This window comes from Mirounga leonina, unplaced genomic scaffold (assembly GCF_011800145.1).
Source record: "Mirounga leonina isolate KUSES-001 unplaced genomic scaffold, KU_Mleo_1.0 Mir_204, whole genome shotgun sequence".
Lineage (NCBI taxonomy): Eukaryota > Metazoa > Chordata > Mammalia > Carnivora > Phocidae > Mirounga > Mirounga leonina.
In genome coordinates, this window is record NW_023270513.1 from 14,072,663 (window position 1) to 14,095,937 (window position 23,275).

General features: G+C 34.4%; 1 protein-coding gene across 1 annotated transcript in view; it reads right to left on the reverse strand.

The window, feature by feature from the left end:
* Positions 1 to 23,275, reverse strand: part of RPS6KA6 (ribosomal protein S6 kinase A6) — a 195,025-nt gene that overhangs the window by 44,767 nt on the left and 126,983 nt on the right. Inside the window, exons 10-18 of the mRNA XM_035028805.1 lie at positions 21,487 to 21,557; positions 21,161 to 21,249; positions 20,315 to 20,373; positions 17,863 to 17,965; positions 17,104 to 17,234; positions 16,208 to 16,330; positions 15,450 to 15,539; positions 14,270 to 14,428; positions 10,555 to 10,716 (exon numbers count right to left, since the gene is read on the reverse strand). Coding sequence (XP_034884696.1) covers positions 10,555 to 10,716; positions 14,270 to 14,428; positions 15,450 to 15,539; positions 16,208 to 16,330; positions 17,104 to 17,234; positions 17,863 to 17,965; positions 20,315 to 20,373; positions 21,161 to 21,249; positions 21,487 to 21,557 — 987 coding nt within the window. The remainder of the gene's footprint in view (positions 1 to 10,554; positions 10,717 to 14,269; positions 14,429 to 15,449; positions 15,540 to 16,207; positions 16,331 to 17,103; positions 17,235 to 17,862; positions 17,966 to 20,314; positions 20,374 to 21,160; positions 21,250 to 21,486; positions 21,558 to 23,275) is intronic.

A 23,275-nucleotide genomic window follows, 5' to 3' on the forward strand; every position in this document is an offset into this window, starting at 1 on the left:
AGGAATCAAAAGCAAAAATGAACTATTGGGATTTCATCACCACAAAATGCTTCTGCACAGTAAAGGAAACAATCAAAACTAAAAGGCAGGGAGGAGTAAGATGGCGGAGGAGTAGGAGACCTAAATTTCGTCTAGAAATTCAGCTAGATAGGGATCAAACCATTCTGAACACCTACACCTATGAACTCAACAGGAGATCGAAGAAAAGAATAGCAGCAACTCTCTGAACAGAAAAGTGATCACTTTCTGGAAGGTAGGACGTGCGGAGAAATGAATCCAAGGCAATATTCAGGAAGATAGACGGCGGGGGGGAGAGAGCCTCCATCAGGCAGCTACTGGCAAGTGATAGAGCAGCAGAGCACAAAATCGGAAATTTTAGAAGTCGGCTCTACTGAGGGAAGACGCTCCAGTGACTAAGCCGGGGGTGGAACACTTGCTGGGACAGTGTGGTCTCAGGACCCTCGGGGTCACAGAAAGACCAGGGGTGCCTGAGTGCGGCAGAGCTCCCAGGTATCAGAGAAGGGAAGGTGGCTACAGAGATGGAGCCGAGGAGTGGGCTCTGAGCTCGGGGTTGCCATAAACCGGGATCTGCGGCAGAGTCAGGCCACTGCTCTTCCAGCACGGACCCAACAAGTCAGATCAGAGGAGACTCCCCTTCCTCCCCCCAGGAGGAGCAGCACAGGAGCACACCGCAGGAATCTGCTGGGTTTGGAGACTCCAAATGGGGTCATGTGCTAGAGATAGAAATGCTCGGTCACAGGCTGGATGAGCTTGGAGTGCAGCCCGAGACCGGGGAGACAGGAGTGACTGACTGCTTTTCTCTGGGGGCTCACTGAGGAGTGGGGCCCCCAAGTTCTCAGCTCCTCCGGGGTGGAGATTGGGAGGCGGGCTGCCATTTTCACTCTCATGCTCCAAAGCTGTACCGAAAGCTTGCAGAGAACAAAAGCTCCCAAGAGCAAACCAAAGCAGATTACTTAGCCTGGAATGGGCAAGGGCGGGGCAATTCTGCCTCTGGCAAAGACATTTGAGAACCACTGCAACAGGCCCCTCCCCCAGAAGACCAGAAAGAACAGGCAGCCAAGACCAAGTTTACCTATCAATGAGAACGGCAGAACTCGAGCACTAGGGGAATACTGCACATAGAAATCATGGCTTTTTTCCCATAATTCTTCAGGTTTTCAAAGTTAAATTTTTTAATTTTCTTTTTCTTTCTTTTTTTATTTTTCTTTTTCCCTTTTTCAACCAACATCTTATCAATCCCTTTTTTAAAAAATCTTTTTTATTTTTCATTTTTAGAGTCATAATCTATCCCTTCATAGTAGTTAACCTTATTTTTGGTATATATATATATAAGTTGTTCTCTCTTTAAAATTTTGGGATACAGTTTCTTCTAACAGACCAAAATATACCCTAAATCTTTTGTGTATGGCTTTGTCCTAATCTCCTGCCTGATCACATTCTCTCCTTTTTTTTTTTTTTAAATCATCTTCTTTCTTTTTTCAACCAACTTCTTATCAATTCCTTCTATAAAAATTTTATAATTTTCATCTTTACAGTCATATTCCATCCCTTCATCATATTTACCCTTATTTTTGTACATATATAAGCTTTTCTTTCTTTAAAATTTTGGGAGGCACTTTCTTCTAACAGACCAAAATATGCCCCAAATCTAGTGTGTGGCACTGATCTATGCACCAGACTGATCATATTTGATTATATTCTCTTTTTGTCTCTTTGTTTGTTTGTTTTTTATCTTTTTCTCTTTCTTTTTCTTTATTTCCCTTTCTTTTCCCCTGGTTTCAGGTCTCTTCTGATTTGTTTAGCGTATATTTTTCTGGGGTTGTTGTTATCCTGTGAAAATTTTGTTCTCTCATTCCTCTGTTCTCCTCTGGACAAAATGACAAGATGGAAAAAATCACCTCAAAAAAAAAAAGAACAAGTGGCAGTACCGACTGCCTGGGACCTAATCAACAGAGACATTAGTAAGATGTTGGAACTAGAGTTCAGAATGACGATTATAAAGATACTAGCTGGGCTTGAAAAAAGCATGGAAGATATTAGAGAAACCATTTCTGCAGAAATAAAAGAACTAAAATCTAAACAAGTCGAAATCAAAAAGGCTATTAATGAGGTGCAATCCAAAATGGAGGCTCTAACTGCTAGGATAAATGAGGCAGAAGAGAGAATTAGTGATATAGAAAACCAAATGATGGAAAATAAAGAAGCTGAGAAAAAGAGAGATAAACAACTACTGGATCACAAGGGCAGAATTCCAGAGATAAGTGATACTATAAGATGAAACAATATTAGAATAATTGGGATCCCAGAGGAAGAAGAAAGAGAGAGAGGGGCAAAAGGTATATTGGAGCAAATTATAGCAGAGAACTTCCCTAATTTGGGGAAGGAAACAGGCATCAAAATCCAGGAGGCACAGAGAACCCCCCTCAAAATCAATAAAAATAGGTCAACACCCTGACACCTAATAGTAAAACTTACGAGTCTCAGAGACAAAGAGAAAATCCTGAAAGCAGCTTGGGAGAAGAGATCTGTAACCTACAATGGTAGAAACATTAGATTGGCAACAGTCCTATCCACAGAGACCTGGCAGGCCAGAAAGGACTGGCAGGATATATTCAGAGCACTAAATGAAAAAGATGTGCAGCCAAGAATACTATATCCACCTAGGCTGTCATTGAAAATAGCAGAGATAAAAAGCTTCCAGGACAAACAAAAACTAAAGGAATTTGCAAACACGAAACCAGCCTTACAAGAAATATTGAAAGGGGTCCTCTAAGCAAAGAGAGAGCCTAAAAGTAACATAGGCCAGAAAGGAACACAGACAATATACAATAACATTCACCTTACAGGCAATACAATGGCACTAAATTCATATCTTTCAATAGTTACCCTGAATGTAAATGGGCTAAATGCCCCAATCAAAAGACACAGGCTATCAGATTGGATAAAAAAACAAGACCCATCAATATGCTGTCTGCAAGAGACTCATTTTAGACCCCAAAGCACTCCCAGACTGAAAGTGAGGGGGTGGAAAACCATTTACCATGCTAATGGACACCAAAAGAAAGCCGGGGTGGCAATCCTTGTATCAGACAAATTAGATTTTAAATGAAAGACTATAATAAGAGATGAGGAAGGACACTATATCCTACTTAAAGGGTCTATCGAACAAGAAGATCTAACAATTGTAACTATCTATGCCCCTAACATGGGAGCAGCCAATTATACAAGCCAATTAATAACAAAAGCAAAGAAACACATCGACAACAATACAATAATAGTGGAGGACTTTAATACCCCCCTCACTGAAATGGACAGATCATCTAAGCAAAAGATCAACAAGGAAATAAAGACTTTCAATGACACACTGGACCAAATGGACATCACAGACATATTCAGAACATTCCATCCCAAAACAACAGAATACACATTCTTCTCTAGTGCCCATGGAACATTCTCCAGAAGAGATCACATTCTAGGTCACAAATCAGGTCTCAACTGGTACCAAAAGATTGGGATCATTCCCTGCGTATTTTCAGACCACAGTGCTTTGAAACTAGAACTCAATCACAAGAGGAAAGTCAGAAAGAACTCAAATACAAGGAAGCTAAAGAGCATCCTACTAAAGAATGAATGGGTCAACCAGGAAATTAAAGAAGAATTTAAAAAGTTCATGGAAACAAATGAAAATGAAAACACAACTGGTCTAAATCTTTGGGATGCAGCAAAGGCAGTCCTAAGAGGAAAGTATATAGCAATACAAGCCTTTCTCAAGAAACAAGAAAGGTCTCAAGTACACAACCTAACCCTACACCTAAAGGAGCTGGAGAAAGAACAGCAAATAAAGCCTAAACCCAGCAGGAGAACAGAAATCATAAAGATCAGAGCACAAATCAATGAAACAGAAACCAAAAGAACAGTAGAACAGATCAATGATACTAGGAGCTGGTTCTTTGAAAGAATTAACAAGATTGATAAACCCTTGGCCAGACTTATCAAAAAGAAAAGAGAAAGGACCTAAAAAAATAAAATCATGAATGAAAGAGGAGAGATCACAACCAAACCAAAGAAATAGAAACAATTATAAGAACATATTATGAGCAACTCTATGCCAGCAAATTAGATAATCTGGAAGAAATGGATGCATTCTTAGAGATGTATAAACTACCAAAACTGAACCAGGAAGAAATAGAAAACCTGAACAGACGTAAAACCACTAAGGAAATTGAAGCACTAATCAAAAATCTCCCAACAAACAAGAGCCCAGGGCCAGAGGGCTTCCCAGGGAAATTCTACCAAATATTTAAAGAAGAATTAATACCTATTCTTCTGAAACTGTTCAAAAAAAAAAAAAAATAGAAATGGGAGGAAAACTTCAAAACTCGTTTTATGAGGCCACCATTACCTTGATCCCCAAACCAGACAAAGACCCCAACAAAAAGGAGAATTATAGACCAATATCCTTGATGAACATGGATGCAAAAATTCTCACCAAAATACTAGCCAATAGGATTCAACAGTACCTTAAAAGGATTATTCACCATGACCAAGTGGGATTTATCCCTGGGCTGCAAGGTTGGTTCAACATCTGCAAATCAATCAATGTGATACAATACATTAATAGAAGAAAGGACAAGAAACATATGATCCTCTCAATAGATGCAGAAAAAGCTTTTGACAAAGTACAGCATCCTTTCTTGATCAAAACTCTTCAGAGTATAGGGATACAGGGTACATACCTCAATATCATAAAAGCCATCTATGAAAAACCCACAGCAAATATCATTCTCAATGGTGAAAAACTGAGAGCTTTCCCCCTAAGGTCAGGAATGTGGCAGGGATGTCCACTATCACCACTGCTATTGAACATAGTACTAGAAGTCCTAGCCACAGCAATCAGACAACAAAAAGAAATAAAAGGAATCTGAATCAGCAAAGAAGAAGTCAAACTCTAACTCTTTGCAGATGATATGATACTGTATGTGGGAAACCCAAAAGACTTCACTCTAAAACTGCTAGAACTCATACAGGAATTCAGTAAAGTGGCAGGATATAAAATCAATGCACAGAAATCAGTGGCATTCCTATACTCCAACAACAAGACAGAAGAAAGAGAAATTAAGGAGTCAATCCCATTTACAATTGCACCCAAAATCATAAGATCCCTAGGAATAAATCTAACCAAAGAGGCACAGAATCTGTACTCAGAAAACTAAAAAATACTCATGAATGAAATTGAGGAAGACACAAAGAAATGGAAAAATGTTCCATGCTCATGGATTGGAAGAACATATTGTGAAGATGTCAATGCTACCTAGAGCAATCTACACATTTAATGCAATCCCTATCAAAATACCATCCCCTTTTTTCACAGAAATGGAACAAATAATCCTAAAATTTGTATGGAACCAGAAAAGACCCCAAATATTCCTCCCCAGAGGAATACTGAAAAAGAAAAGCAAAGCTGGTGGCATCAAAATTCCAGACTTGAAGCTCTATTACAAAGCTGTAATCATCAAGACAGTATGGTACTCACACAAAATAGACACATAGATCAATGGAACAGAATAGAGAGCCCAGAAATGGACCCTCAACTCTATGGTCAACTCATCTTTGACAAAGCAGGAAAGAATGTCCAATGGAAAAAAGACAGTCTCTTCAACAAATGGTGTTGGGAAAATTGGACAGCCATATGCAGAAGAATGAAACTGGACCATTTCCTTATACCACACACAAAAATAGACTCCAAATGGTTGAAAGACCTCAATGTGAGACAGGAGTCCATCAAAATCCTAAAGGAGAACACAGGCAGCAACGTCTTCGACCTCAGCCGCAGCAACTTCTTCCTAGAAACATCACCAAAGGCAAGGGAAGCAAGGGCAAAAATGAACTACTGGGACTTCATCAAGATAAAAAGCTTTTGCACAGCAAAGGAAACAGTCAACAAAACCAAAAGACAACTGACAGAATGGGAGAAGATATTTGCAAGTGACATATCAGATAAGGGGCTAGTATCCAAAATCTATAAAGAACTTATCAAACTCAACACCCAAAGAACAAATGATCCAATCAAGAAATGGGCAGAAGACATGAACAGACATTTTTCCAAAGAAGACATCCAAATGGCCAACAGACACGTGAAAAAGTGTTCAACGTCACTCAGCATCAGGGAAATCCAAATCAAAACCTCAATGAGATACCACCTCACATCAGTCAGAATGGCTAAAATTAACAAGTCAAGATACGACACATGTTGGCAGGGATGAGGAGAAAGGGGAACCCTCCTACACTGTTGGTGGGAATGCAAGCTGGTGCAGCCACTCTGGAAAACAGTATGGAGGTTCCTCAAAAAGTTGAAAATAGAGCTACCATACAGCCCAGCAATTGCACTACTGGGTATTTACCCCAAAGATACAAATGTAGGGATCCGAAGGGGTACGTGCACCCTGATGTTTATAGCAGCAATGTCCACAGTAGCCAAACTATGGAACAAGCCAAGATGTCCAATGACAGATGAATGGATAAAGAAGATGTGGTATATATATACAATGGAACATTATAGAGCCATCAAAAAAATGAAATCTTGCCATTTGCAATGACGTGGATGGAACTGGAGGGTATTATGCTGAGTGAAATAAGTCAATCAGAGAAAGACATGTATCATACGATCTCACTGATATGAGGAATTCTTAATCTCAGGAAACAAACTGAGGGTTGCTGGAGTGGTGGTGGGGTGGGAGGGATGGGGTGGCTGGGTGATAGACATTGGGGAATGTATGCGCTATGGAGAGTGCTGTGAATTGTGTAAGACTGTTGATTCACAGACCTGTACCTCTAAAACAAATAATACTTTATATGTAAAAAAAAAAAGAAGAAGAAGATAGCAGTAAGGGAAAAATGAAGGGGGGGTAATCGGAGGGGGAGGTGAACCTTGAGAGACTATGGACTCTGAGAAACAAACTGAGGGTTCTAGAGGGGAGGAGGGTGGGGGGATGGGTTAGCATGGTGATGGGTATTAAGGAGGGCACGTACTGAATGGAGCACTGTGTGTTATACAGAAACAATGAATCATGGAACACTACATCAAAAACTAATGATGTAATGTATGGTGATTAACATAACATAAAAAAATGTGTAACTAAAAAAAAAAAACTAAAAGGCAACCTATAGAATGGGACAAGATAGTTGAAAGTGACATATCAGATAAAGGGTTCATATCCAAACTATATAAAGAACTTATAAAAGTGAATATCCAAAAAACTACCCAGTAAGAAATGGGCAGAAGACATGAACAGAGATTTCTCCAAAGAAGCCATAGAAATGGCTAACAGATACATTAAAAATGTTCAATATCACTTATTATCAGGGAAATACAAATCAAAAGTACAATGAGATACTACTTCACACCTATTAGAATGGCTATAATTAACCACACAGGAAACATCAGATATTGGCAAGGATGTGGAGAAAGGGGAACTCTCTTACACTATTGAGAATGTAAAATGTTTCAGTCCCCTGGAAAACAGTATGTAGGTTCCTCAAAAAGTTAAAAATAAAACTATCTTATGACCCAGGAATTGCAGTACTAGGTATTTATGCAAATACAAAAATACTGATTTGAAGGGACACATGCAGCCTAGTATTTATAACAGCATAACCAACAATAGCCAAATTATGGAAAGAGCCTAAATGTCTACCAACTGATGAGTGGATAAAGAAGATGTTATGTGTACACACACACACATACACACACACACAGGAATATTACTCAGCCATCACAAAGAGTGAAATTTTGCCATTTGCATCTACCTGGATAGAAGTCAAGTGTATTATGCTAAGTGAAATAAGTAAGTCAGAGAAAGACAAATATATGATTTCACTCATATGTGGAATTTAAGAATGAAAACCAATGAACATACGGGATAAGAAAAAAAAGGGATGTAAACTATAAAAGACTCTTAACTATATATAACAATCTGAGGGTTGCTGGTGGGGAGGTAGGCAGGGGGACGGGCTAAATGGGTGGTGATAGGTATTAAGGAGGGCACTTGTTGTGATGAGCACTGGGTGTTATGTGTAAGTGATGAATCACTAAATTATATTCCTGAAACTAATATTAAGCTATATGTTAACTAAAATTTAAATGAAAACTTAAAATAAAATAAAATAAAATACCTTCACTGTTACAATGATGAGAATGTCTTACTCTAATGGAAGTCTGTTAAGATAAACAGCATCAATGAGCTGTATTTTACTCTGTGGATCTGCACTCATTTAAAAATATTTACCTAACCATTAACCTAAAAATATTTACCTTATCATTAATCTAAATACAGACATACTGTGTATTTTTCCTTTCAACGTCTGTTTTTGAGATGTTCATTTGGGACACATTTATCCCTAACCTTTTTCCAGTGAGATGTTTCCATCATACCAGGTCTACAAGATCAAGTCAATATTAAGAATTCATCCATTAAAATGGTTATTCTATACTCTTCTATGTGTCTATTGCATAAATATGTTAGAATATTTACAATGACTATATATCCTTTATTTGATGAAAAGCCCAAATCTCAACTATTCTGTCCTCCTATCCTTATAAAACCATTAAAATATTCTAGAAAGGCTAATTTTTTAATGTCTAAGTTATATCTCTTAAAACTAGGGGCAGTGCAATGACCCCTTCTTGGATCCTGTATGTGTTCTAATTTTTATTTTGGGAAATATAGTTTCTATATATTGTAATGTGATAAAAATTTGTGCATTCATTATTCTATGTATTTAATTAAAATATAGATTAAATTACATTCTCCAGATAGGTACATAATTTTTATACGGCAAACCTCTTATCATAAAAACCCTGTAAAGCAGGTATTATGGTTCTTCAACATTAACATCTTAAAGGAAGGCAATAAATTTTAATATGGGAATTTTTCTTTATTAATATGTTATTTTTCTATTTTGTATATTTCTATTTTCCTTATTAGATATACTACTTTTCATACCTGAAACTAATAACACTGCATGCTAATTTTACCTCAATAAAAATATTTTTCTAGGGGCGCCTGGGTGGCTCAGTTGTTAAGCGTCTGCCTTCGGCTCGGGTCATGATCCCAGGGTCCTGGGATCGAGCCCCGCGTCGGGCTCCCTGCTCTGCGGGAAGCCTGCTTCTCCCTCTCCTGCTTCTCCCTCTCCCACTCCCCCTGCTTGTGTTCCCTCTCTCACTGTGTCTCTCTCTGTCAAATAAATAAATAAATAAATCTTAAAAATATATATATTTTTCTAATATATACTTATTAAAATACAGATTTGTTGATATTTAAATATGACTGTCTTGCTACATCTGATGTGAATTATTATACTGACAGGGATAGTATTTGATATAAAAAATCAGAAAACATGCACATGAGGTAGGAATTTATCTTCAAATTATTTTACTCTTCTTCTCTGTCTTGGACAATTCAATTTTTCAAACCTGAAGATTTTTATGTATCTTGCTTTGTGCTGAACATATGATAATTCATATGGGTTAGCATTATTCATAAGATATAAGAATAATTTCTAACTTACAAACAAAGAAATTATATGGCCAGTGCAACCCCTGATTCATTTTTTAAAATTTATTTTAGAGAGAGAGAGGAGAGGGAGAGGCAGAGGGAGAGGGAGAGAGTCTTAGGCAGACTCCATGCTGAGCTGGAGCCTGACTTAGGGCTCAATGCCATGACCCTGAAGTTACCACCCCAGCTGAAACCAAGAGTTGGATGCTCAACTGACTGTGCCAACCAGGCGCCCCCCAATTCATTTTTGATCAACCATACTTTCACTGCTGTGGAAGTTGCTACTTACTGTCAAAGCTCCCATCCCCAGTATCAGAACTGACTGTTGGAGTTTGATAAATGTGAAACCTATACCGCTTAACCTCCCCAGACTCACCTTTCCTGACTCTTCCCTCTAAGATCTACATACGAATGTTATTTGCCAAGAAAAGTCCCCCTGCTTATAAAAATCCCTGTGAAGCTGTTTTCTCCAAGAATTAGATCTTAAAGACAATCAGGGGTGGCACTGCCCTTATATGTTATGTATAATGTTAAACAATATAAATTACCTCTTGTTCAGCACAAACTGAAATACCTGAAAATCTATCCTGGCTTTATTACTAAGTGAATGCTGGGTCTTGAAAAACTTATTTAAAGTACTTTGAGCCTTAATTTCTTCACTTAATATTTAATATGTTGAAGATGGGGTTATCTCTATTCTCCCTCCCAGCTCCAAAAGTGTATGATTCTGATGGTAGTACATAACCCAACAGAAAAGAGTAGTCTGATGATTATACATTCAGGCTGTTTTCAGATGCTAGTTACTAGTCTGACTATTTATGTTAGAGGTTATCAGAATTCACTAATTTAAAGAGCTTTATAGTTGGGAAAGGATAAGATAACTCAGCTTTTACCTATCAACTGCAACATATACATGACATCATATATATTCAACTAAAGGAAAAGAACAAAAGGCCAATACTAAAGTTTTAAAGAATACCTCAGGTGCTACAAAGTTTGCAGTGTAGCATGGAGTCAAGAGAAGTCCATTTTCCCCTCGAAGTTGTTTTGCAAACCCAAAATCACAAATTCTAATGGAGTCTGCATTGGCTGATTCATCCATATATAAAATATTACTAGGCTTAAGATCACGATGAACAACCTTGAACATAAAAGAAAAAAAAATTACATTTCTATAGTGAACTAAACATCTATGAAATAAAACACTTTACTATCAACTATTTCCAGGAGAAGGAACTTTCTAAATCATAAAATTTTGAAAATGACACTTTTTCCAACCTTGATAGCCTTGACACCCTGAAGTATACAGAAGAAATGATCTCTGTCCAATAAATGCTCCAGCTTCTATTCAAGCCATAAGTTTTGTTAATCATTTCCAATCTCAAAATATCAAAATTCAAGTCTCAGTTCCACTTCTGGAAATAATGGACTAAGACCCTACTTAACACTCTCTTCTCCACAGTAAACAGCTCTAAAACTTGAACATAATTAAAATATCAACTACCTGAAGGTACTGGAGAATGAACAGAAGCAGACAGACTCTGAGGGAAGTATACACTTTGTCGAAGGAGGAAATATAGGGAGCTATAAGCAAGCTTCCCATATCTGTGGTTTTTAGCTTAGGGTTAAGTGCAGTTCCTGTCACACAGTGATGGTGAAAACACATGTGGAAAAGCCCACAGACTTTCTGGCTGGGAGGAACAGAAAAGAGATGCTAGGAAACTGAACGCTCAGGAGGAATTCTGTAAGGAAAAGAGCCAAAACTGATCCCTGAGTCAAAAGTGTGTAAGAGGCTCAATGTAATTCATACAAAGATAAAAGATACAGAGACCAGAGCTGCTGCCCAAAATGCAGAGTTTTCAGTGCCAAGAAAATTATCCACCAAAACAAAACAATAATAATCATTGAATAAAAAACTAACAATACAAAAAATCTACTTAATATTCAAATGTGCAGTATATAATCCAAAATTATCTGATATACAAGGAACCAAGAAAATGGAACACAGTTTCAAGAAAAGAGAAAATCTATCAATTCCAACTCCAAGATGAACCACACTGGACCTAACAGACAAGATTTTAAAGTGGCTATTATTACATGTGACATGATGAAGGTATTAACTAATTCCATGGTGGTAATCATATTGCAGCACATAAATGTATCAAATCAACATGTTGTACAACTTAAATGTACATAATGTTATATGCCAATTATATCTCAATAAAAATGTATTTATTCAAAATTCACAAAACAAATAAAGATAAAAGAAATATTAAAAATAAAGTGGCTATTATAACTATATCAATGAAGTAAAACAAAAACATGTTTTCAATGCATGAAATTCTCAGAAGAAAAACAGAAACAATGAGAACCAAATGAAATGCTAGAAATGGAAAATATTCTGAAATTCTCTATGTGATGATTTTCCTACTAATATTATCCACTTCATTTATTCTAGTCCTATTTTTAATCAGCATTTTACTACACTAAAAGTTTTTTAAAGACAAGGACCAAGTCTTACTCATGCTTGAATCTGCATCACCTTTTACAATGTCTGGCATGTAGAAATGTTCAATATATATCTATTATTGATTTATTTAATTGATGTAAGAATCTGAAGGTTTCTAAAATAATAAAAAATAGTTATTTTACTTTTCTCAAAAACCCTGATCACCCTTCATTTTAGAGAGTGTTGATGAAGACTATCAAGGAATTAAATTATAACAGAATTATTCCTTTAGCACTATACAGTGTATATTTCAAAATATTTAAAATATACTCTCTTAAAACACACACTAAGTACTGGTTTATTTTTCTGAATTATAAGAAGGGTCCCTATAGAATTTTCACTATGTCAATTCTGAATTGTTCATTTTTAAATTTTTTATACTTAAGTGAGTACATATGTACTATTACAATTGATTCAAACTTAAAATTTTAAATTATTTGTGACTTTGTTTACTTGTATAGCTGTATATAATAAAAATTGACCTTTTTCATAACTCAATTCATTTGCTTTCTAATCTTTTTTTTTTTTTAAATATTTTATTTATTTATTTGAGAGAGAGAGAATGAGGGAGAGCACATGAGAGGGGGGAGGGCCGGAGGGAGAAGCAGACTCCCTGCCGAGCAGGGAGCCCGATGCGGGACTCGATCCAGGGACTCCAGGATCATGACCTGAGCCGAAGGCAGTCGCTTAACCAACTGAGCCACCCAGGCGCCCTCATTTGCTTTCTTTATGAAGACATAGGAAGCAAAATAACAGACCTGTTCCTCCACCATAAATTTTAATGCATTAGTATTTCAAATGCTTAGAATCCAAATTTGTTACTGTATTTGTAGGAGGGGTTGGCAAGGGTCAAGATATATAGTCCTCTGGACATTTTTCCAAAGAAGACGTACAGATGGCCAACAGCCACATGTAAAGATGTTCAGTATCACTCATCATCAGGAAAATGCAAATCAGCACAATGAGGTATCACCTTACAACTATCAGAATGGTTAGAATCAAAAAGACAAGAAATAACAAGTATTATCAAGGATGTGGAAAAAAGGAACCCTAGAACACTGTTAATGGGAATGTAAACTGATAATAGCCATTGTGGAAAACAGTATAGAGGTTCCTCAAAAAATTAAAAATAGAAATACCACATTATCTAATAATTTCACTACTGGGTATTTGCCCAAAGAAAACAAAAACACTATTGAAAAAGATATAGGCACCACTATGTTTATTGCAGCAGTATTTACAATAGCCAAGATATGGAAGTAACCTAAGTGTCCATCCATAGATGAATGGATAAAGAAGATAGGGTGTGTGTGTGTGTGTGTGTGTGTGTAATGGGATATTAGCACAGCCATAAAAAAATGAGATCTTGCCATTTTCAACAACATGGATGGACCTAGAGGGTATTATGCTAAGTGAAATAAGTCAGACTGGGAAAGAGAAATACCATATAATTTTACTTTCAAGTGAAATCTGAAAAACAAATGAATAACAAATAAACAAAAAGCAGAATCAGACCCAAAAATACAGAGACAAAATGATGGTTTCCAGAGGAGAGTGGGTGGAGGTATGGGCAAAATGGGTGAAGGGGAGCGGGAGACACAGGCTTCCAGGTATGGAATGAGTAAGTTATGGGAATAAAAAGTATGGCATAGGGAATATAGTCACTGGTAATGTAATAGCATTGTATGGTGACAGATGGTGGCTACATCTGTTGTAGTGAGTACAGCATAATGTATACAATTGTTGAATCACTATGCTGTACACTTGAAACTAATGTAACATTGTGTGTCAACTATACCCCCTGAAAAAGATATACAGTCCTTTTACTGCCAGAACTTTATATGTTAGATACAGTATAATTTGAAAAATACAACATGTCCTTGTCTGACTTTTAAGTTTGATTAGGTTTAATAATTTCAAAGTCAAGGTTAGATATATTTATATAATTCAAACCATTTTAAAACTAATATGCTCTTAAATCAGGGCAACAGGCAGAGTGAAGAGAATTAAAGTATTACCCAATTTCCTAAATCTCTAACTTTCACTACATTATGAATTTTATTAGGATATTCTCTATAGAAATATATGTTACAGGAAAATTCATTTTGAGTGGCATCTCCTAGATATAATTTTATGAAGATATATAAGTCCCAAAATTGAAGGGGAGAATATAACTACAACTTACTCCTTGACAATGAAGATAGTCAACTGTCTTAGTTATTACAATCAGTACATCACTAGCTTCCCGTTCTGAGAAACATTTTTTTTTGAGAATACGGTCAAGTAGTTCTCCTCCTTTCATCAAATCCGTAACAAGGTAAACATATCTACCATCATCATAAACCTAAAAAAAAAATTTTTTAAATATTATTATTTATAATTATAATTCTGAAATTTTGAAATTATATTTACTTTCCTTTTCTAGTGACCCTCTATTGTTAAAAAAGGACATTAACCCCTTGCTGTTAATATAGTACAGGCTACAGAGAAGATTAAAATGGCTAAACAATCTCCTATACAGTCTTGAGACCATGTTAAACATATAATTGCATTAACTTTTGAAGTTGTACATTATACTTCATCAAATTATATAAATGGAACAATAGAACTCTGTGTCTCTCAAATAGCATCTATCTCATTTTTGGCTATATTATAGCCACTTCTCTTGCCTACTAATAATAAGCTTCCTTCTGGCAGTAAATACATTATTTTTAAATATAGTCCTCACAGTCCATTATCTGATATGGTGTCTTAAATATTTCATTGAATTCAAATACTATATTAAGGAGAATAAATAAGAAAAATATGTGTACCCTTTCAGGGCATGTGAGATGTTTGTATACACAGATGTGCATGTGTGTGTGTGTGTGTGTATGTATGTATGTATATACACATATATATATATATATATAACAAAATACTGCTTAAAGATTACAAATCAAAATGCATAATACTATTTCACTCAAGGAACAATCCATAATGCTATAGCCATTTGCTATATAATCAAAAAAGTAAAATATTTTAGAATTTGGCAGATTCCAAATCTCCTATATCTTCTATATTTATAGTACTACAGGATAATAAATGGTGGTTATAATGTTGATTAGTTGACCAGTCAGAATATATTCAAGCCATCAGGACACTGTCATTTACCAACCATCATAGTTCTTTTTTGATGTTGTATAAGAAGGGTAGGAGTACAGAATCACAGGGGAAAAAAAAACTGAAGTGGCAAATTTAAGATTTTTGAGATTTTGTGGCTTAAAAGTAGAATATACCATAAACATGAAAAGTTTCAAAAAGAAAATAAAGTGTCAAGTCATAACTTCATTAGCTTAGCTGATACATAGATTTTGAATACCTACATCCTTTAAAGTAATAACGTTGGGGTGTTGTCCATAGCGCATCAAAATTTCAATTTCTTCTGAGGGGTCTCTCTTACTTTTGTCAATGATCTAAGAAATAAGTCAAGAAAAATTTCAGAGAAAACTAAATTATTTTCTTTGTCTAAAAATGAATGAAATATTTTCCATTTGGTTATATTTTAAGCAAACACTTAAGAGTGATGCTTGTTTCACATTATTTTAACATTTAAAAATTTCCTATAACTGAAACTTAATAATAAAAAAAAGAACACTTTTCTTTAACATTATATTCCACTTAACTGAAACTATATCAACTGATAATGTGATCCAAATGTAACAGTAATTGTCACAATTGCACAATCATACCATACTATATTAAAATAAAACTATTTAAAACAAGACATTCATGAAATATACCATTCCTCCAAAATAAAGTCTTAGAAAGAAATTCAAATGAAAATATTTTCTTAAGACTTTTCCCCCATCTATGATGAGTACTGGGTATTATATGTAAGTGATGAATCACTAAATTCTACACCTGAAACTAATTTTACCATGTATGTTAACTAACTATAATTTAAAAACTTGAAAAAAAAACTTCCCTTATCATCTTATCTTTGCTATCTCCACTTGCTCCACTGAAAAATGTCTGTAAGTTACCCTGTAATTTAACTTACATATATATATACATATATATATATATATATATATGTATATATATATATATAAAACAAACAAGTTAGGCTCAGAGATAATACCTTCACTGCAAATTCCATGTTGGTAGCTGTATGAATGCATCGCTTGCAAACAGAATAGGAGCCAACACCAATATCCTCTTTTAATTCATATACTTCAGCAAATTGTGTAGCATTTCCATTTATCTGTTTTTTTAAAGTAAAATATTAAAGAGAATGAAATATTTTCACAAATTTTATCTTCTCTTCTAACTATTCATTAATATGAAATCTTTTTAAAAATTCATTATAGAGAAGTTTTATCAGTATTTATAAATGGTTTAAGGAGATTCTTTGTTAATCCTAAACTTTAGGTTTTCTAGATACCCAAAGCCAATACAATAAACCAACTAGTTTATACACTGCCATTACATTTTTCTTGTCAGAAAAGATTACATAAATATAATTAAAGGTTACTACTATCTGTATTTTTCCAAAACATATGGAGACATCTTTAAGTCATATTATACACAGAGATAAATTAAGAAGTTAAAAATCACTTAAAATGTTTAACGTCTTGAGGAACCCTTACACTGTTTTCCAGAGTGGCTGTACCAGCTTGCATTCCCACCAACAGTGTTAAGAGGGTTCCCCTTTCTCCACAACCTACCAACACTTGTTGCTTCCTGTCTTGTTAATTTTGGCCATTCTAACTGGTGTAAGATGGTATCTCATTGTGGTTTCAATTTGTACTTCCCTGATGGTTAGTGATTTTGGACATTTTTTTGGGATGAGCACTGGGTGTTATACGCAACTAATGAATCGCTGAACACTACAACAAAAACTTAAGATGTACTATATGCTGGCTAACTGAACATAATAAAAATAAATAAATCACTTAAAATTATTGTAAATCCATTAGCAAAAACTGAAAGAAATAGTTATCCCTACACCGAATAATCTGATTAAGTGGAATTTACCTGAACAATTGGTAACACGTTTGCACTTGTAACAGGAGTGATTTTATATTCTTCTGCAATAGAAGTTGCAACAAAGCTGAATCCTTTGAAGAGTTGATGAGCATTAGCACTAGCTGGCAAACCAGGAGAATCTAATGTCCAAATAATTATATTTAATTAGAACTACACAGAATTCTATGATATGAAATGTTAGCATTTCTTTAAATATAAAAGAAACCATTAAATGTTTCCATCAGACACTGTATGTTTTTGATTTACTGCATATTATCTGTTTCCCCATTTAGCTACTATGCAAGCCCCATGGATTGTAATTTTTGCCTGTTCTGTTCACTGCTGCATCTTCAGTGCTTAATACCTTCAATATTTGTTGGTATTCAATATTTGTTGAATGAATGCATGAAACAGATGCTACTCTATGTAGACCTCATTAAATTATAAACTTTAAGAGTCAGTGATATATCTTGTCTTACCTCCTACTCCTTACCCTATAATTCATTAGCATGCCAAAGGACTTTTAAAACAAGAATGAAAAAATTTTACCCTTTGCTTTAACACTTGCTTCCCTGATAAATATTTCCTATTTAAATCCTCTGTTTGAAAGATGCCCATGCAATGCTGTATATAAGATCCACACTTTCATATAAGGCAAACAAACCCTCTGCAAACTTAAAATTCATTTAGTTTTTATCTAAGAAGCTAGTTTATTTTTAACAATCTAATTGAATGAAAGCCCTGATATTACATATAAACATGCATTACCTTTAGGTGTTTTTGCAGTAAATTCAGGATCAAAACAGAAAGTATCATCCGGTTTTCCAGAAGCAGGTTTGAAAGGAGGTTGAACTTCTCTTCTATATAATTTCTAGAAGAAAAAACAGGATAACACAAAATCATATTAACACTTTAAAATTACTATATTTTCTAAGGGAAAGCAGAATATAATATTAATAGTCCTTAATAAAAGACTCACAATTTAATAAATAAAATTTTAACAGGCTTCATATACCTGTTTACCAAATTCTAAAAATTTGAGAGATAATCACAGTCAAATGAGACCAGGAAACACAACAGTGATGCCAAAAGTTGCATACACAAAGAATGATGTTCAATTTTGGGTATCAAAAACTGACTTTAATTCTCACTTGTAAAATAACCATGTAGAATATATCACAATGTGACCGTACATTCAAGAATTTCAAAACTAATAGATTATCTTCAAGAAGTATATATTTCACCTAAAATATTTTGTTGTTACATAAAAATATGTCTTAAATACACTGTTTAGAGCTATTATTAAATAATTTAAAAATATAATCTTGTCTAACAATTTAACTTCCTAAAATTTTGTTTTTGAAAGACCTTTAAAACATCTTAAAATATATGAAAATTACCCTCTTTTAAAAATCTGCTTTTTTAAAAGGTCACAGTCCTATAGTGGAGGAAAACTAATAATTACTTTGATTTTCATTTATTTAAATATATAAACAATATATTCTTTTGTTACTTAAATTAATAGCAATGAACATAAACTGTTTAGATATAAGAATGATGTAAAAAAGGAATTGTGGTTGTCTAGTTAAGAAGAAAGGAAGAGTAGACAAGCATTAGGAAAAAAAATGACAAGGGGATATAAGGACACCAAGAAAGGGATGCACACACATACGACACAGGACAGACTCCCATGTAGCATGCCCACTGAGTGGCCTTTCAGGGTATTAATACTAATGGCTTATGTTGTGCAGTTGTACAATTATAAAAAAATCATTTTTTCCAACTTTTAATTTAAACTCCAGCTAGATAACATACAATGCAATATTGGTTTTAGGTGTAGAATTTAGTGATTCAAAACTTACATATGACACCTGATCTTCATCATAACAAGTGCTCTCCTTAATCCCATCACCTGTTTAACCCATTCCCCACCTACCCACCTCCCCTCCAGCAATCTTCAGTTTGTTCTCTAAAGTTAAGTGTCTGTTTCTTGGTTTGCTTCTCTTTTTTTCCCCATGTTCATTTGTGTTGTTTCTTAAATTCCACATATGAGTGATATCATATGATAATTGTCTTTCTCTGACTTTTTTCACTTAGCATAATACATTCTAGTTCCATCGATGTCATTGCAAATGCCAGGATTTCATTCTTTTTGATGGCTGAGTAATATTCTATTACACACACACACACACACACACACCATTCATCAGTCGATGGACATTTGGGCTGTTTCTATAATGGCTATTGTTGATAATCCTGCTTATAAACATTGGGGTGCATGTATACCTTTGAATTAGTATTTTTGTATTAGGTATTTTTTGTATTAGTATTTTGTATTAGGTATTTACCTAATAGGGCAATTGCTGGGTCATTCGGTAGTTCTATTTTTAACTTTTTGATGAACCTCCATCCTGTTTTCAGGGTAGCTACACCAGTTTGCATTCCTACCAACCGTGTAAGAGGATTCCTTTTTCTCTGCATCCTTGCCAACACCTGTTGTTTCCTGTGTTGTTAATTTTAGCCATTCTACCTGATGTAAAGTGATATCTTATTGTAGTTTTGATTTGTATTTCCCTGATGATGAGTGATGTTGAGCATCTTTTCATGTATCTGCTGGTCATCTGTATATCTTTGGAAAAATGTCTATTCATGTCTTCTGCCCAGTTTTTAATTGGATTATTCATTTTTGGGGTGTTGAATTTTATAAGTTCTTTATATATTTTGGATACTAACCCTTTATCAGATATGTCATCTGCAAATATCTTCTCCCATTCCTTAGGTTGCCTTTTAGTTTTGCTGATTGTTTCCTTTGCTGTACTGAAGCTTTCTACCTGTTAAGTGTGGTTATTCTCTCCTATTCTCAGTTGGGGAATGTGAAGGAGGGAGAAAAATGTACATAGATCCACAGATCTTATTTGCCTTATCATTCACCCCCTTATCCATTTCTCTCCCTCCTGCACATTCCCCAACTGAGAATAGGGGAGAATAGTAACTACACTTAATAGGTAAAACGTATGAGTAACAAAAATTTACTAAATATCATCCACACATCTACTGGTTCAAGGTAATTGTCATGACATCTATATCTCTAAATAAAAATCTCATACCAAAAAAAAAAAACTAATTAAGTTTTATCAACAAAGTCCAAATATAACAATTTTATTCTTCAGTGTTAGTTCATATTAAAGTCACTCAGTAACAAAGTTTCTACTGAACTTACATTCCAGTCAACATTTGCAAAAAAAAGATGTCTTTTGATTTCTTCAACTCCTTCTGAACCTATAAAAAAAGAAATAATTTTTTACTGGTATAATTTTTTTAAGCTTTCTACCTGGCTTCTCTGCTATTATCTGTACAAGAGTATATACATTTCATAGATTCCTTGCAGTGAAAATTTTATGATTTATCTGATATTTTACTGTGTTTTTTGAATTAATATGATAAAATATATCTGATGTTCACATTGAAGCACATAAAGTATCATGAAATACTGAAATGCCTTCCAAGTTAAATCAAAATAGTGTTTAACATATAATTAAAATTGAAGCATATTTTCTTTCCTTCACTATAAAACTTATGACCATGTATCTCAATGCCAAATTAAAAAGTGCAACAGAATAAAGTGACATTGAAATTTTAACACAAGTCCACAAATAAAATGATACGATCACATCTGGATCCAGGGAAAGGTTACCAGTACGTGGACAAATAATGAGAGACTATGGATATATTTACCTTGAAGATTTCTGGAAGGGACAGAATAATTACCTTCAAATATCTAAAAGGATTACCTATATAAGGGATAATTCTGTGAATTATTTTAGAAGAGGTACTCCACACGATATACATAATGGTATGTATTAAACAGAAGTTCTGAATAACTAGACCACTCCATTCTTAAATTATGGACACAACAGAGTTTACTGGATCTATGTACATACAAAATGCAAACTTCTAGGTATAAATATATAGCAACAGTAAATGAACTAAGCCAGAAAACAAAGTTACAATTATCCTCCCAAAGCATGCAGTGTATTGTTATAAAAGCTAAGACAACAAAGAATACCCAATCTATTTGCTGGATTCCTTTTGAATAACATCCTTAGGAGACTTTGTGCCTCAGCACTAAGAAACTGAGGCATCCCAAGTTTTGCTCTGAAAAATAAGATTTTAGAAAATTTCACTTAAATCTAGCCATACTTTAAATTGACAAATCTTAAAAAGAATTTAAAAGAATGCTTTAACAATGTCAAATAATGTCCCTTTTATGGTAGGAGAAGAAAACAAGACAGTGTGAAAAAAAATGTTCTTTTGTGTCAGTTGAAAACAAGATTCTCAAAACTGAAAGCAAGGAATTTTTCCCAAAAGAAAAAAAATAATGTTCACACTTACTTTAATATCATATTCATGGTTTCATTTCTGTCTTTACCTTGAAATGGCAGAGTACCAGTAAGCATTTCAAACTAAAACAAAAAGTAATACATTAATTTAGCAGAACTTAGAATATACAATAAAATTCTTTAGGAAAAATATTGAGACAAGTAATACATGACCATCAAATCACATAGAATCTACATGATAGGTCAAAATAGGACCAGAAAACTAAGTCAATTAAGGAACTATACTTCTGGTACCCCACTACATATAGCCCAACTGATAGGTGACCGTAGGAAATGAAACAACCAATTTTTTTTCAGTATTGTCTAATCTGGTTACTTTCCCAAACCAAAGCAATTTGAAAATAGACACACAGCATTTTCTTTTAAAACAAAAATACGCTTTTAAAGCAAACATTGAACAATGAATGGAAAATAAAAATAAGCACTGAACCATTTCAAATTCATACATGCTTTGTACAACTAACTGGAATTTAAATAAAACTTAAAAAAAGAATTTCTACAAAAGGCTGATAAGCTCATGAAAAGATGTTCAACATTACTAGTCATTTGTGAAATAAAAAGAAAAAAAGATTTAACTATTCTTATTCTCCTCACTGCCCCCCCCAAAAGCAATCAAAACAGAACAAGAAGCTACACACATACAACAATATCTTAAAAAAGATTTTTTGAGACAGTTGTACATGGCATAAAAAACATTTTCCCTAAGAGATTTAACTGTAATGTAGATAATTAGAACATTAAATAATGGTATAAAAAAGACTAGATCTAAAAATTAAGATCATTATAGTTCACTAAAGAGAAAACTTTGTATCTCTAATATTTAAGTCTTTTTTCATTATTTTTTTATTATTATGTTCAGTAAGTTAACATATATCTCTAATATTTAAATCTTGAACTTGGATTCAATAATGGCTTTCACTTCAGTCCTCTGCTCATTTATTTGAATTCACAACCTTAGCTTATCCATTCCATTCTTTCCTATACACTGATGACTTTCAAATCTGTTCAAGCCTCAATCTCTCTCAAGTCCCAGTTCTCCCTCCCAAATCTATAGTAATGTTTCTCAACTGGAAACTGAATAAGTAGGGGTAGGAGCCACAGAAAGGGAAATAAGAGAAAAGAAAGTATAGTATATAGGGATCATTGTTCTCAAGTTCCAGTCCCCTGACTCCAAACCTAAAGTTATGGTTCTCCACTAGAGTAATACTACACTGGAGGAGTAGAGATGGTAATGGGAATGACAAAAAGAAGGGGGATATTATATTGGAATCACACCTCCCCCCTAAATTAAACTGTATATTGGCTGACTGAGCATTGTTTTTTCAAAGTCTCCAGATGATCCTGATCTCTCCACTTCCTTTCCTAATTTATTACCACCAAGGGGTTAACCACAAACCCACAGTAACCTATGCAACATGTTATAAATAAATTATTTCTCCATTCGAAAACCAGCTCCCCTTCCCAACTATCTCTTTTCTACTGAACTTTCATTCTTTCAATTCCCTAAAGTTCATAAATTTTAAAGTTATCTTTATCTTTGACCCTTTCCTTCTCCTTCATATGTGACGTTAAATCAGGTATTAAGATCAGCCATTTCTTCCTTCCTTCCTAATATACATTTTTTTCTCTAAGTACCATTTTGTTAAAGAATCTACAAAAATTTCCTACTACTCAGAGAATTACATGCATACATTTATATGCTTATAGCCTCATTTCCTCCACCTTCACCCTCATTCTCCACTACTATTCTAATATTCTAATTGGTTCTCCAGTTCTTTGCT